The sequence below is a fragment of the Canis lupus genome, chromosome 7, assembly GCF_011100685.1.
Source record: "Canis lupus familiaris isolate Mischka breed German Shepherd chromosome 7, alternate assembly UU_Cfam_GSD_1.0, whole genome shotgun sequence".
NCBI lineage: Eukaryota > Metazoa > Chordata > Mammalia > Carnivora > Canidae > Canis > Canis lupus.
This window is the reverse complement of record NC_049228.1, coordinates 6,384,248-6,397,469: the sequence shown is the minus strand read 5'-3', so window position 1 is coordinate 6,397,469 and position 13,222 is coordinate 6,384,248. Positions and strand designations below refer to the sequence as shown.

General features: G+C 35.2%; 1 protein-coding gene across 7 annotated transcripts in view; it reads right to left on the bottom strand.

The window, feature by feature from the left end:
- Window positions 1-13,222, bottom strand: part of LOC609365 (CD46 molecule, complement regulatory protein-like) — a 43,869-nt gene that overhangs the window by 14,002 nt on the left and 16,645 nt on the right. For 4 of the 7 annotated variants that reach the window (XM_038542024.1, XM_038542021.1, XM_038542022.1 and 1 more), the window contains exons 4-8: window positions 11,484-11,578; window positions 9,842-10,039; window positions 3,697-3,879; window positions 3,271-3,315; window positions 3,120-3,164 (exon numbers count right to left, since the gene is read on the bottom strand). In XM_038542024.1, coding sequence (XP_038397952.1) covers window positions 3,120-3,164; window positions 3,271-3,315; window positions 3,697-3,879; window positions 9,842-10,039; window positions 11,484-11,578 — 566 coding nt within the window. Of the gene's footprint in view, window positions 1-3,119; window positions 3,165-3,270; window positions 3,316-3,349; window positions 3,453-3,696; window positions 3,880-9,841; window positions 10,040-11,483; window positions 11,579-13,222 lie in introns of all 7 variants that reach the window. The other 3 variants (XR_005361854.1, XM_038542023.1, XM_038542025.1) reach the window with 3 other exon arrangements.

Below are 13,222 nucleotides of genomic sequence, written 5' to 3'. Positions count from 1 at the left end.
GATATTAAACTAAGCAAAATAAGTCAATCAGAGAAAGACAATTATGATCTCATTTATATGTGGAATTTAAGAAACAAAATAGGATCATGGGGGAAGAGAAGAAAAAAATAAAACAAGATGAAACGTAAGAAACAAACCATAAGAGACTTTTAATCATAGGAAACAAACTAAGGGTCGCTGGAGGGAGTGGGATGGGGGATGGGGTAACTGGGGGTTGGGCATTAAGGAGGGCATTTGATGTAATGAGCATTGGGTATTACATAAGACTGATGAATCACTGACTTCTAGCTCTGAAATCAATGATACATTATATGTTATTTAATTGAATTTAAATAACATTTAAAAAAGAAATTGTAATCTTTGTGCATCACTGATGGGAAGGGTAACATGGTATGGCCACTGTGGAAGATAGTGTGGCTATTTCTCAGAAAAGTAAACACAGAATTACCATATAACACAAGCAATTCCATTCCTAGGTAGATAGATGAACCATCAAAACTGAAAATTGAGCCTCAAACAGTTACTCAAATGCTTTTATTCAGAGTAACATGATTCAGAATAGCCAAAAGGTAGAAATGACCCAAGGGTCTGTCAACAGATGAATGCATAAACAAAATGTGGTACATAATACAACAGACTTATTATTCAGCCAGAAAAAGAAATAAGTTTTCTATATGCTATAAGATGGATGAAATTTGAAAACATTATCCTAAGCGAAATAAGCAGAAATACATTATGCTAACTGCAATAAGCCAGAAATTACTCCACTTTTATGAGGTACTTGGAATAGTCAAATTCACAGAGACAGAAAGTAGAATAGTGGGTGCCAATGCTGGGGGTCAGGCTGCAGTGGCGGAAGGGTGGAGAGATGGAAAGTTGCTGTTTAGTAGGAATTAAGATTCAATTTGAGATGAAAACATTTTGGAGAAACACGTAGTAGTGATGGTTATAAATAATGTGGATGCACCTACTGCCACTGAGATGTACATTTACAATGGTTAAAATGGTAATAAAAGTTTATTTAGAGCAATTAACACACAGGGGCACTGCGCCTGAGTGGCTCAGTCAGTTAAGCATCCGACTCTTGATTTCAGCTCAGGTCATGATCTCAGGGCCCTGATACCAAGCCCCATGTCAGGTTCTATGCTCAGCATGGAATTTGCTTGTCCCTCTCTCCTTTGCTCCTCACCCACGCACTCTCCCTCTCTTTCTCTCAAATAAATAAATGAATAGAATCTTTAAAAAATTAATACACAGAATAGTCTATAAACATTTCTGAAAAAAAAGTGTTCCGCCAGATATTGAAACGTATCATAGTACTGTGATAAAAACATAATCTGGTGCTGGTGCAAGAACGTAGAGCTCAAGGGAATAGAAACAGGACTAGAATTTTATAATAAATTTGGCACTTGAAAATAGCTGGAGAGAAGACAACTTAATCAACAGATGTTCTTACTTTGCCACTGAATGGGGATGGGTAGGGTAGAGAGGGACCCTATCTCACTCCACCTACCACAATGAGTTTCAAATGCATCAACAAATTAAATGCAAAGAATGCAATCAGAATGCATGGTTGAAATATATGTTTCAGCATGGGGAAGACCTAAAGACTTTATAAAAAAAGACAAAACACATAGCCATTAGGGAAAAGATAAATATACCCAACTACACATATAAAAGGCCCCTGATGATATCTTAAAGTCATCATGAAAAAGGATGGGATATAATATATCTAAATACAACCCCAATCCATGAAGTGGAAAAAGTACAAGTTTTAGAAAAATATGAACAAAATGATGCCATTTTAATTTAAGAACAAAGGAAAACAAAACACAAAAATATATATAACTACACATAAAAGGATGCTTATGTACAGAAATAGATAAAAAGACACCCTAAAACTATTAAGTGATTAACTCAGGTAATGGACTAGAGAAAGAGAAAAAAAGCTAATCTTTTATTCTATATAAAAGCTAATCTTTTATTCTATATACTTTTATAGTGTTTGAAATCTTAGACTTATATTCATATACTACTTATGTATAAAACTATAAAAAGCAATCTATATCCAATAGTATAAAAATCTGAAAAAGAAAACTGACTAGTAAAATTAAGGCAAAGGAAAAAACCTAGAAAAAAACTGTTCATTTCATTAACAGGGCTTTCATTTATAATGAATTCTGACAAATCAACAAGAAAAATATTATAGAAACATAAGAGAAAAATAAGCAAAGGACATGAATAAATCAAAGTAGACCAAAAAAAGTTCAGCTTCGCTAATAGTTAGGGAAATGCAAATTAATATATGACATCATTTTTAACCCATCGCCTTATAAAGCTCTTAGTAAAAGTAGGATACAGAGTTGCTGATCCTGGATGACCTCAACTCAGATGTGTAGTCATATGAGGTGGCTTGGATTCTGAAAAAATTAATTTCTTTTGGTTCACCAACTTTATCGATACAAAATTATGGGTTTAATCTTGATTTCTGATATTAAAAAGATTGACCATTTCTCAAAGTGAAAATAACATACATTTTAAACTTTTTAATTCTACTTCTGGTAATTGTGCAAATATGTATTTGCACAAATACATCAGAATATATGCATAACAAAGTTTGCTATAGCTTTGTACTTTAAGATGTAAATTCCAGATGTTAAATGACAATAAATCATACAAATAATGGTGTTCAAAGATAGCAACTCTGAAATCTGGAAGATATTTCCTTCTGGCCATAGCAAAATATATATGTTAAAACAAGACAAGGACCTTCCTCTTCACTCATATTAATTCGAGTGATGTCATATAAGCTACCTTTAGGAACTTCTCATATGCGAGGCACTGTGCTGTTTTAAATGAATCCTATTAAAAGTTTGCCATCACTCCATGAGGAAGGCATTAAATCATTTTACAAATACAGACACATTTAACGTTTATATAACTTGCCCAAGTTTGCATATCTGTTTATATCTGTACACTATGGCAAATAGTTTTAGAATCGTGAACAATTTAAAAGTGGCTATCAATATGTTCTTTCTCTTTTCATTACTGAACATGATGAATGCATGTAATTAATTATTTAGAGGATTTTTAAAAATATAAGCAGGAAGGTACTAAACCTGAGACACTCGGAATTGGAGAGTTTGTACTGGGAGGACTCGACACTGGAAAACAAAATAATGTAAATGTATCAAATGACTGGGAGTTATTACCGGCACATAACACCAGGAATTTTAAAGATTTCTGGATATAAGCAGTAAGTTACTAAACCTGTATGACTCAAAATCGGAGGACTGGTAGTAGGAGGAATCAGCACTGGAAAAAAGATAATGTAAAATGGATCAGCCACCTGGGAATTATTGTGTTCTTTTCATTCATATGAAGTATGCCTTTCATTCTTGACTTATTTAGGTAGAAAGTCTCAGCTTCAATTTTCTGGAAAATGGCTATTCCTTTTTACACAGAAGAAAAGAGCCACATGAGAGAAATTTATATACATTGGTATATACATAACATGCAAAGACCCTAGCAGAATTCTTTTTGTCATTTATCTGTCAGGGAAATAAATCCAAGACAGAGTTAAATACTAAAATTGCTTCTTTTCAACTATCTGGCATCACTGATATTTAATGTCAAAGAAACAACATCATAATAATAAAAAAAAAAAGACAAGAAGGAAAACGATGTCCATTGTACCTTTAAGACACATCGGCATCTCAGGCTCCCAAGTACTGTTACTGCCACAGATTGCAAAATTGGTACTCTTATGGTAAAACCCTGAAAGGCATTCAAATTCAATTCTTGCTTTGTAGTAGTATTTCCTGCTAAATCCCAACACCAGTTTGCCATTTTCGGGGTCTGGAAGTGGACATCTGACCACTGAAAAGTAAAGAAATTCCAGAATTAATGGAAACCTGCGTTAACACAGGGACAGAAAAAATAATGCAAAGCAGTAATTTCCAGTGGGAAGAAACAGACAAGGAATGAAAGGCAAGTTGTTAATTAAGGAAAAAAAGTACCCAAGAACCCTGTATATGTATGTACATTTTAACTCCAGGGAAATGGATTTAGAGAAATCTAGTAACTTTTTTCCTCCTAGAAAAGACTCACATTATAGTTTATTGGCTTTCCTACATTTTTTCCCATTAGTGACAAGTTTTGAGAAAGGTCTGACCGCCACATACACATTTGGGGTAAGTTCAAGAGCAACTTTTGATCGTCCTTTGCTCTAGGGATTTTTTTAAAGGTCATGCTGACACTGATTGCAGTACCCTGCTTTCCCAGGAAAGCAGGAAACACATACTCTTCTAAGAAAGTAATACTTGAGCTCAAACTTAAAAGTCGAAAAGCAGGTAGTCATGCACACATACGCAGAAAGGTCGTTCTCAGGGAGCAACAACATACACAAACAGGGATTTGCAAGAAATGGAAAGGCCAGTGGACTTAGGGCAGCATTTTCCAAACATCTTGGCCTGCAGCCTAGAGATCAAATGGCACATTTTACCCTGTACACCAGTATGTGAGCACGCAGGCCTGAAATACAAGTTAGCCTCATGCCAGTGGACTCTGCTCAATTTCCCATTCTACTCTGCTTCTTACCAAGGAAACTACTGGTCATGACCTGATAGATCGCTCTCAGGATCTACTAAGGGGCTTGGCAGAATTTGGAACCAAAAACCAACACCACAGGGTTGGGGCAGGGACTACAACAGAACATCCTAGGACGTTCAATCTGACCAACAGACAAGGGCCAGAAAGAGGATAGCCTTTTCAACCTGAGGACTGCTCTTCCTCTGTTCCCCAGGGTTCTGACTTTCCATCAGCTCTCATTCCCCTTCTGCCTGAGGAACTTCCTATAGCAATTCCCATGGTGCAGGTCGGCTCATGACAAATTTCCTTGGCATGGGTTTATCTCAGAAGGTTTCATTTCATCACCTTCAGTCTTGAAAGATTTCTCCTTGACAGAGAATTCTAGATTACGCGTTTTGGGGTTTTTCCAGCATGCTAGCAGATACTGTCTTCCAGTCTCCACTGTTCCTCAGCACGAGTCAGCTGTCACTCTTACTTGGGGGAGGACACTGTGACATGTGTTTATTCTCCCCTCTTCCTGGCTGCTTTGCCTTTAACCTTTTAGTTCTACCATGATGTGTTTAGTTCAGTGGGGGTTTCTTGGTAAATTAGAACAATGTGTTTATCCTGCTGGGGTCAGACTTCCTTGGTTCTGTGAGGTTATTGTTTTGGGACAAATGTGGGTAATTTGGGGCCAATATTTATTCAAATCACCTCCATACTGCTCTTTCTCCTCTCTTTCTGAAGCACCAACAGCACGTATGTTGACTTCCTGCTCCCCTTCCACGGATCTGTAAGTCTCTCTCTTTCTAAGCATTCATTTCCAATCATATTCTCCTGACGTCAGGTTCACCGATCTTTTCCCTGTCGCGCTACACTGCTGTTAACTGCACTAATGGTTTTCCTTATGTTTGCTAGACACAGTTTACATACAGTAAAACTCACCCTTTTAAGTGTACAGCCGTATTAGGTCTGACAAATGCAAATAATCATGCAATCACCACAGTAAAGACACAGAAGAGTTCCATTACCCCCCAACATTTCCTCATGCCCCTTTGTAATCAACCCTCCCCACCTCCACAACCCCCTTCACCAACCAGCCAAACACTGATCTGTTTTCTATCTCTATACAGTTGCTTTTCCAGAATGTCATAATGGGACCACTGCCCCTGAGTATGGCTTGTTTCACTTAGCATCATGCATTAGAGATTCATTCCCGTTGCTGCATGGATTAGAGCACACTCCTTTCTATTGCTGAGGAGTATTCCATTGTGTGGATGTACCGCGGTTGTTTATTCACTCACCAGTTGAAGGACAAGTGGGTTGTTCCCAGTTTGGGGTGATTATAACTAAAGCAGCTGAATATTCTCACACAGATTCCTATGTGAGCGTATTTTCATCTTACTTGGATTGCTGAGTTGTATGGTAAGTGTATGCTTAGTTTTATAAGAAATCACCAAACTGCGTTCCAAAGAGGTTATATCACTTTTCATTCTTAAAAAAGTGTATGAAAGTTGCAACTGCTTTCTATTTTTACCAGTATATGGTATTTTTAGCTTTTAGTTTTAGTTTTAGTTTTTTTTAATTTCAGCCATTCTAATAGGCATCTAGGTATCTCACTGTCATTTAAATTACATTTCTGTAATCGCTAATGATATTGAGCAACTTCTCATGTACTTTTTGCCATCCATATATCTTCTTTGATTAAATAGATAAATGTAAACACTTTGCCCATTTAAAAAAATGAGCTGTTCTATCTATCTATCTATCTATCTATCTATCTATCTATCTAGTCCATTATTAGGTATGTGTTTTGTAAATATTTTCTCTCCAGTCCATGGCACTTTTTAAAAAATTCTTTTAACAGTGTTGTGTGACAGCAGACATTCTGAGCTCTTAAAAAGTCTGTCATTGATTTTTTTCTCCTTTAAAGGATCGTGCTCTTATGGTTGCATTTAAGAAATCTTTGGCTAGGTCACAAACTTTTTCTGTTTTCTAGTAAAACTTTTTTAGTTTTGGATTTTACATTTACATCCATTATCCATTTTGAGTAAACATTTTTATACTGTATTAACATGAATTAAGGGTTCTTTTTGATATTTTTGAATATTTATGTCCAATTATGTCCTGTACTTTTATCATTTTTCCATTGAATTGTTTGTGCAACTATGATAAGATCAATTGGACACATCTGGAAGGGTCTATTTCTGGACTATATTCTGTTCCATTGCTCTATACCCTTTCGACAATACTACACTGTCTCGATTATATGCTTTAATACTATATTTTATAATTAAGTCCTGAGATCAGGAAGAATGAGAGTTATAAAATTCTTTTCAAAAATGCTTTGAGTATTTTGTTTCATTAGTTTTTTCATTAATTTTAGATTCAGCTTGTCAATTTATATAAAAAATTCTGCTGCTTGGGCATCCTGGGTGGCTCAGTGGTTGAACATCTGTCTTTTGCTTAAGTCATGATCCTGGGGTCCTGGGATTGAGTCCCACCTACATCAGGCTCCCCACAGGGAGCATGCTTTCCCTCTGCCTATGTCTCTGCCTCTCTGTCTCTCATGAATAAATAAATAAAACCTTTAAAAAATTTTTTTCAAATAAAAAATAATTTAAAAATTCTTCTAGGATTTTTGTTGGGCTTGTGAATTTATAGATCAACCATGGAGAATTGACATCTTTATTATACTGAGTGTCTAATTCCTGCTACCAAATTTCTATTTATTAAGGTCTTCTTTCTTTTATTAAGTGTTTAGCTGTTTTTAGCCATTCAAAATCTTGCACATGGGGATCCCTGGGTGGCGCAGCGGTTTGGCGCCTGCCTTTGGCCCAGGGCGCGATCCCGGAGACCCAGGATCGAATCCCACATCGGGCTCCCGGTGCATGGAGCCTGCTTCTCCCTCTGCCTGTGTCTGCCTCTCTCTCTCTCTCTCTCTCTCTCTGTGACTATCATAAATAAATAAAAATTTAAAAAAAAATCTTGCACATGTGTTATTAGATTCATACACAAGTATTTATACAAGTTTGAAGTTGTAAATGGTACTTAAAATTTTTGTTTCTAATAGTTTACTGCCAGTATGTAAACATATAGTTGCTTTCTATACATTGATCTTGTGTCTTGCAAACTTGCTAAAACTTCAGTATTTCAAATCTTCTAAATAATCACCTCAAGCATTATATTTTATTTCTTTCTTTCCAGTATGCTCCTATTTCTATCTCTTGCTGAAGGTTGAATATGATACAATGCTGAATACAGTGGTGAGAGTAGATATACTTGTCTTCTTCCTACCTTAGGGGGAAATAAATTCATCTTTCTTCATTAAATATAATGCTAGCTGTGGCATTTTTATCAGATTGAGATAGTTCTGTTTGATTCCTAGTTTGCTGAGAAATGTTATCATGAAAAGATGATTAGTCAGCTGCCTTTTTTTAAACTTCTATTAAGATGATCATGTGTAGTTTTTCCCCTTCCATATAGTCTTGAGACGATAGATTGCACTGACAAATATTTGAATATGAATCAACCCTGCATTCATGGAATAAACCTTACTTGATTATGATGCATTTTTCTTTTCATATATGAGAGAATTTGATTTGTTAACATTTTGTAAAGGAGTTTTGGTTCTATCTTTATTATGGATATTACTTGTAATTTTCTTGCAAGGTTTTTGTTTGGTTTTAAAATCAGGGCAATGCTGTCCTCACAAAATGAACTGAGAAGTAGTCTCTCTCTTGTATTTTCTTGAAAAGTTCGTACAAAGCTATTATTTATTCCTTCATATTTGGCAGAAATCCCCAGTGAGGATATAGGATCTAAATAATTCTTTTTGTGAGAGGTTTCAGTTGTCAAATTTATAGGCATAAAGTTGTTCCCTTATTATTTTTTAAATGTCTGCAAGATATTTAGTGATGTCCTCTTTTTCATTATTGATACTACCAATTCGTATCTTCTTTTTTCTTGTCAGCCTGGCTAAAGAGGTTTATTCATTTTATTGACCTTCTCCAAGAGCCACAGGTTGGTTTTACTGATTCTCTCCATTTTTTTTTTCCTTTTAGTTTTGTTCATTTCCTCCTTTATTGTTTCTTTCTGTTCCTGGGTTTTGAGCTTAATTTCTTCTTTTCTAGTCTCTTCAGGTGGAAGCTTGAATCATAGGTTTGAGACTTTCTCTTTTTCTAATATAAATATTTCAGGCCATAAATATCTTTCTAAGCAATGCTTTTGCTGTATCCCACAGAGTGATATTTTGATATGTTGTGTTCTTCATTTTTTTTTCAATTCAAAACACTTTCTAATTTTCCTTGTGACCTCCCCTTTTACTCTTGGATTGGTAAGAAGTATCTTGCATAATTTTCAAATACTTGGGGCTTTTATAGAAATTTTTTATTTCTACATTCACTCCATTGTGATCTGATATAATCTGCACGATTTCAACTAAAAAAATCTTTAACTATCATATTATGATATGATAGTTAAACTACCATAGAATATGGTATTAAAGGATGTTCTATGAGAACCTGAATAGAGCAAATATTTTGCTGTCATTCAGTGGTCCCTTTCTTCCAAAAGTCAATCCCTTCCATAGTCTCTCTGCTTTTGGTCACTCTCTACATCCTTACACATTATTTTAAATATGTTTTATCCAGAGTTTATCATTCTTATTTGTGAGAGTGTTAGTCTTTTACAATTTGCTCTACCATTTCCTGTAGCCAGAACTCTCAGATTTCTTGATAAATAGAAATAGATAAAACTTACTTTTAAGCCAGTTTATGCTGAGCTTTTTGATGTTTCCAGGAAAAAAAATTCCTACCTCATGCATACATACAGGAGTATTTCACAATGTATTAATTAGAATGCCAAAAACATGTATGGTAAAGGCTGGGGAGTTCTATAAATAGAACTACTTTTGAGTCACTTTGACCAACATTAAATTATATCAGGGGAGCCTTAGTGGCTCCATTGGTTAAGCGTCCAAGTCGATTTCAGCTCAAGTTGTGATCCCATGCATAGTGAGACAGAGTTCTGCACTGGGCTCCCCACTCAGTGAGGAGTCTACTGGAGATTCTCTGTCTCTCTCTCTCCTTCTGCCCCTCCCCACCCTGCTCTCCGCCACCCCCCCCCCTCAAATAAACCTTTAGAAAATTAAATTAGAAACCAGTTTAATGGGAGCAGCAAGCACAGGTGGCTGTTTTGTTTACTTGGTAAGTATTTACTAAATATTTCCAAAATATTTACAAATGAAGAAGGAAAGAAATGGAAATATTACCTTTACACTCAGGAGGGTTACTACTCCATTCACCATCGCCAGAACAAATAAGCTTATTGTCTCCAATAAGTGAATATTCATCTGTTCCTTGTGACTTTTCACAGCTGTAAGTTACCACTTCATTATATTCAAATTCATCCTTGTGGCTATCAGAATATTTTCCATTTTCTATTTTTCCAGGTGGCTGACACAGTATCTCTTAAAAAGTAAGAATAAAAAAGGACATGAAAGGCAGAAGGAAAGGAAATGATTATGATACCTTCAATAAATTCATTAAGGCATGAATTCAAGCTAGCTATAAATCCACTATCCATTTAGAAGAAAGTTTCTGTGAGAAAATGTATTATTCCAAATTCGAAACCAGTAATGTAAACATGAAATTTTAGAAGAAAACTTTTTTTTTTGTTTTTTTTTTTTTTTGTTTGTTTTTTTTAAGAAAACCCGTTTTCTTAAATACTTATATAAGATCTCTATATAAAATGCCTAAGTTTATCTGGAAGGCCATTTAAGTTCTCATTATAAGAGATGCTGACAATTTATAAACAAAATCTTTTTAAAAAGAGAGAGGTGTTGACACTTTAATGAGAAAATATACTTGTGATTAAAAATAAAACTCAGTGCTAGTTGAGAAATGCTTTATAATTTATAAGTCACTTGACACTTGAACAACGTAGGGGTTAGGAGAACTGATCTCTTCATAGTTGAAGTTCCTCATATTTCTTTTGACTCCTCCAAAATTTAAGTGCTAATAGCCTACTATTGACCAGAAGCCTTACTGAAAACAAAGAGTTAACACATATTTTATATATGTATTATATACTATATTCTTACAATAAAATAAGCTAGAGAAAAGGAAGTGTTATTAAGGAAAAACATTAAGAAAATATATTTATAGTGCTGTACAGTTAAAAAAAAACACAAATAAGTGGACCTGCATAGTTAAAATTTGTGTTAGGGGTCAACTGTATATTCATTCACTAAATTAGTAGTTCCCAGTATCAAGATATTACTGTCTCTTTTTACTTTAATCCTTCCCAGTATCAAGATATTACTGTCTCTTTTTACTTTAATCCTTATGTGTCTACAGTGAAATTATCCAGATACTACAAACTGAGTGATAGCACAACAGACTGAACTCAGACATCTTCCTTTAAGCCAGATTTTGAAGAGATTTGCAAATTATAAAGCAATGCCACTATTCTTTGCTTTGGAAAATTCTGCTTTTTTAATAAAAAATATGTGGCAATATTAATATGCATTGAGCTTACAGTTCTTAAAAGTGAATTAATAATTATTTTAGGGCACCTTGGGTGGCTCAGCGGTTTAAGCACCTGCCTTCTGCCCAGGTGTGATCCTGGAGTCCCAGGATCGAGTCCCACGTCAGACTCCCTGCATGGAGCCTGCTCCTCCCTCTGCCTGTGTCTCTGCCTCTCTCTATCTCTGTGTCTACCATGAATAAATAAATAAAATCTTTTTTTTTAAGTTATTTTAAAAACTTCTAATTCCATTATAATGAGTACCAGTAGACATAGCCCACATAAAGAAAAGCTCTCTGTATTTTCTAATTTTAAAGCATAAAAGGATCCCAACAACAAAATTTTAAGAACTAGTGTTCTAGATTCTAACAAAAGAATATACTTACTTGTACACAGTGGGGGATCATCACTCCAAACCACTCTATTACTGTCAGTACTAGAAATTTCACAGTATAGATTTTTTTGTCCAACTAACCGAAAACTAAATGAGAAAAGAAAAAGTTATTGGATTCGTTAGCAGTTAACAAGATGTATATAATAATGAATGCAAATTTTACATGGTTGTTTCTCTGTGCTACAGTAGTTTGTGGCAGAAATTCTTTGAAGGGCATATAATGAGAATGCTAGCAGTATCTGTAATTTAACCAAAACAGAGTTTCTGCATTTAAATAAACACTGACCTAGAACTAAGACATCTAAATAAATCTGTCCTGTCAGTCTGGTCACTTTGCTATTTCCAGGATTCACCTTATACATTTACTTCTATGCCTATGCTCCTGTCATTCTTCTCCGTAAGGACAACAACCAAGTAGAGAGATTAGGCCCTAGAGTTTACCTGCCTGAATCTGAGTCCCAGATCCATTACTCACTTTCTATTTGAGCTCAGGCAAGTCCCTTACTTTTTCTCTCGCTCAGCTTTCTCATCTATGCAAAGAGGATGACAGTTTATACCTCAATGGGCTGTTTTGAGGATTCGATGAGATTGCATCTGGCATATACTGAGTGCTAGGTGAGTTTTAGTTCTTACTGATGATCTTTGGAGTATCTTTCTAGGAGTAGCTCAAGAATATGCCTATTCATTATCTTCCCTGATGATTTAAATTCACAGTACTCTCTTCTCCTTCTGAGCTCTCATTGTAATGATCATGAATCACTTTATTTGGCATTTCTCATTTACTATTTTCCTTTGACAATTCTCTGTACATATTTTGTTTCTCGATATGGCAACAACTTCTCTGAGGAGAGAATATGTCTTAGATGTTTGATATTCCCTCAAAGTGCCTAGCATGCTCTATTAACTACATGTATACCTTGCTTTATTGCATTTTACTTTATTGCATTTTGCACATACTGTATTTTTTTTTTTTTTTACAAATTGAAGGTCTGTGGCAATTCTGCATCGTGCAAGTCTATCAGAGCTATTTTTGCAACAACATTTGCTGACTTCCTGTCTCTATGTCAACAAACTATTTTTAAACTAAGTTATGTACATTGTATTTTTTTAGAGAGAATGTTATTACACATTTAATAGACTACAGTATGGTATAAACATTAACTTTTCTAAGGACTGGGAAATCAAAAAATTATTTTCACTCACTTTTTTGCAATATTCTTTTATTGAAGTGGTCTGGAACCAAACCCCTAATCTCTGAGGTATGCCTGTACAGACAACATGCTCTAATATTTCTACTTCATCAAGTTAAAAAATAGACAATGAAATTACCTGTACACATTTCCAGTTGACATTTCCCCCAAGGCTCACTCATTATTTCTCTATTATTATGTATTAGGAGATGATTCTGGGACAATAGGAAGGTAGTAAACACCAGGAATCTATCTCCCCATCTAACAATAGTTGTACTCTAAGAATCTATGCAATGTAACTATTTTGGAACTCTGAACTCTGATGATGGCTGACAACTTCCAAGGAAAGACTTGGACAGGTAAATTGCATTGATTTCAGTCAATATCATCTTCACGCAGTGTCAGGTATGCATCTCCCACTCCCAGAAGGCAGGTGTGTATGTGTTCCCGAAGCAGCTTAGAAGCAGTTTGGGTGAGCCGGAGGGAGGGGCAAAAAGAACCCTGTCCTCCAAATATTGGGAATCTGTGCTTTTATCACTGA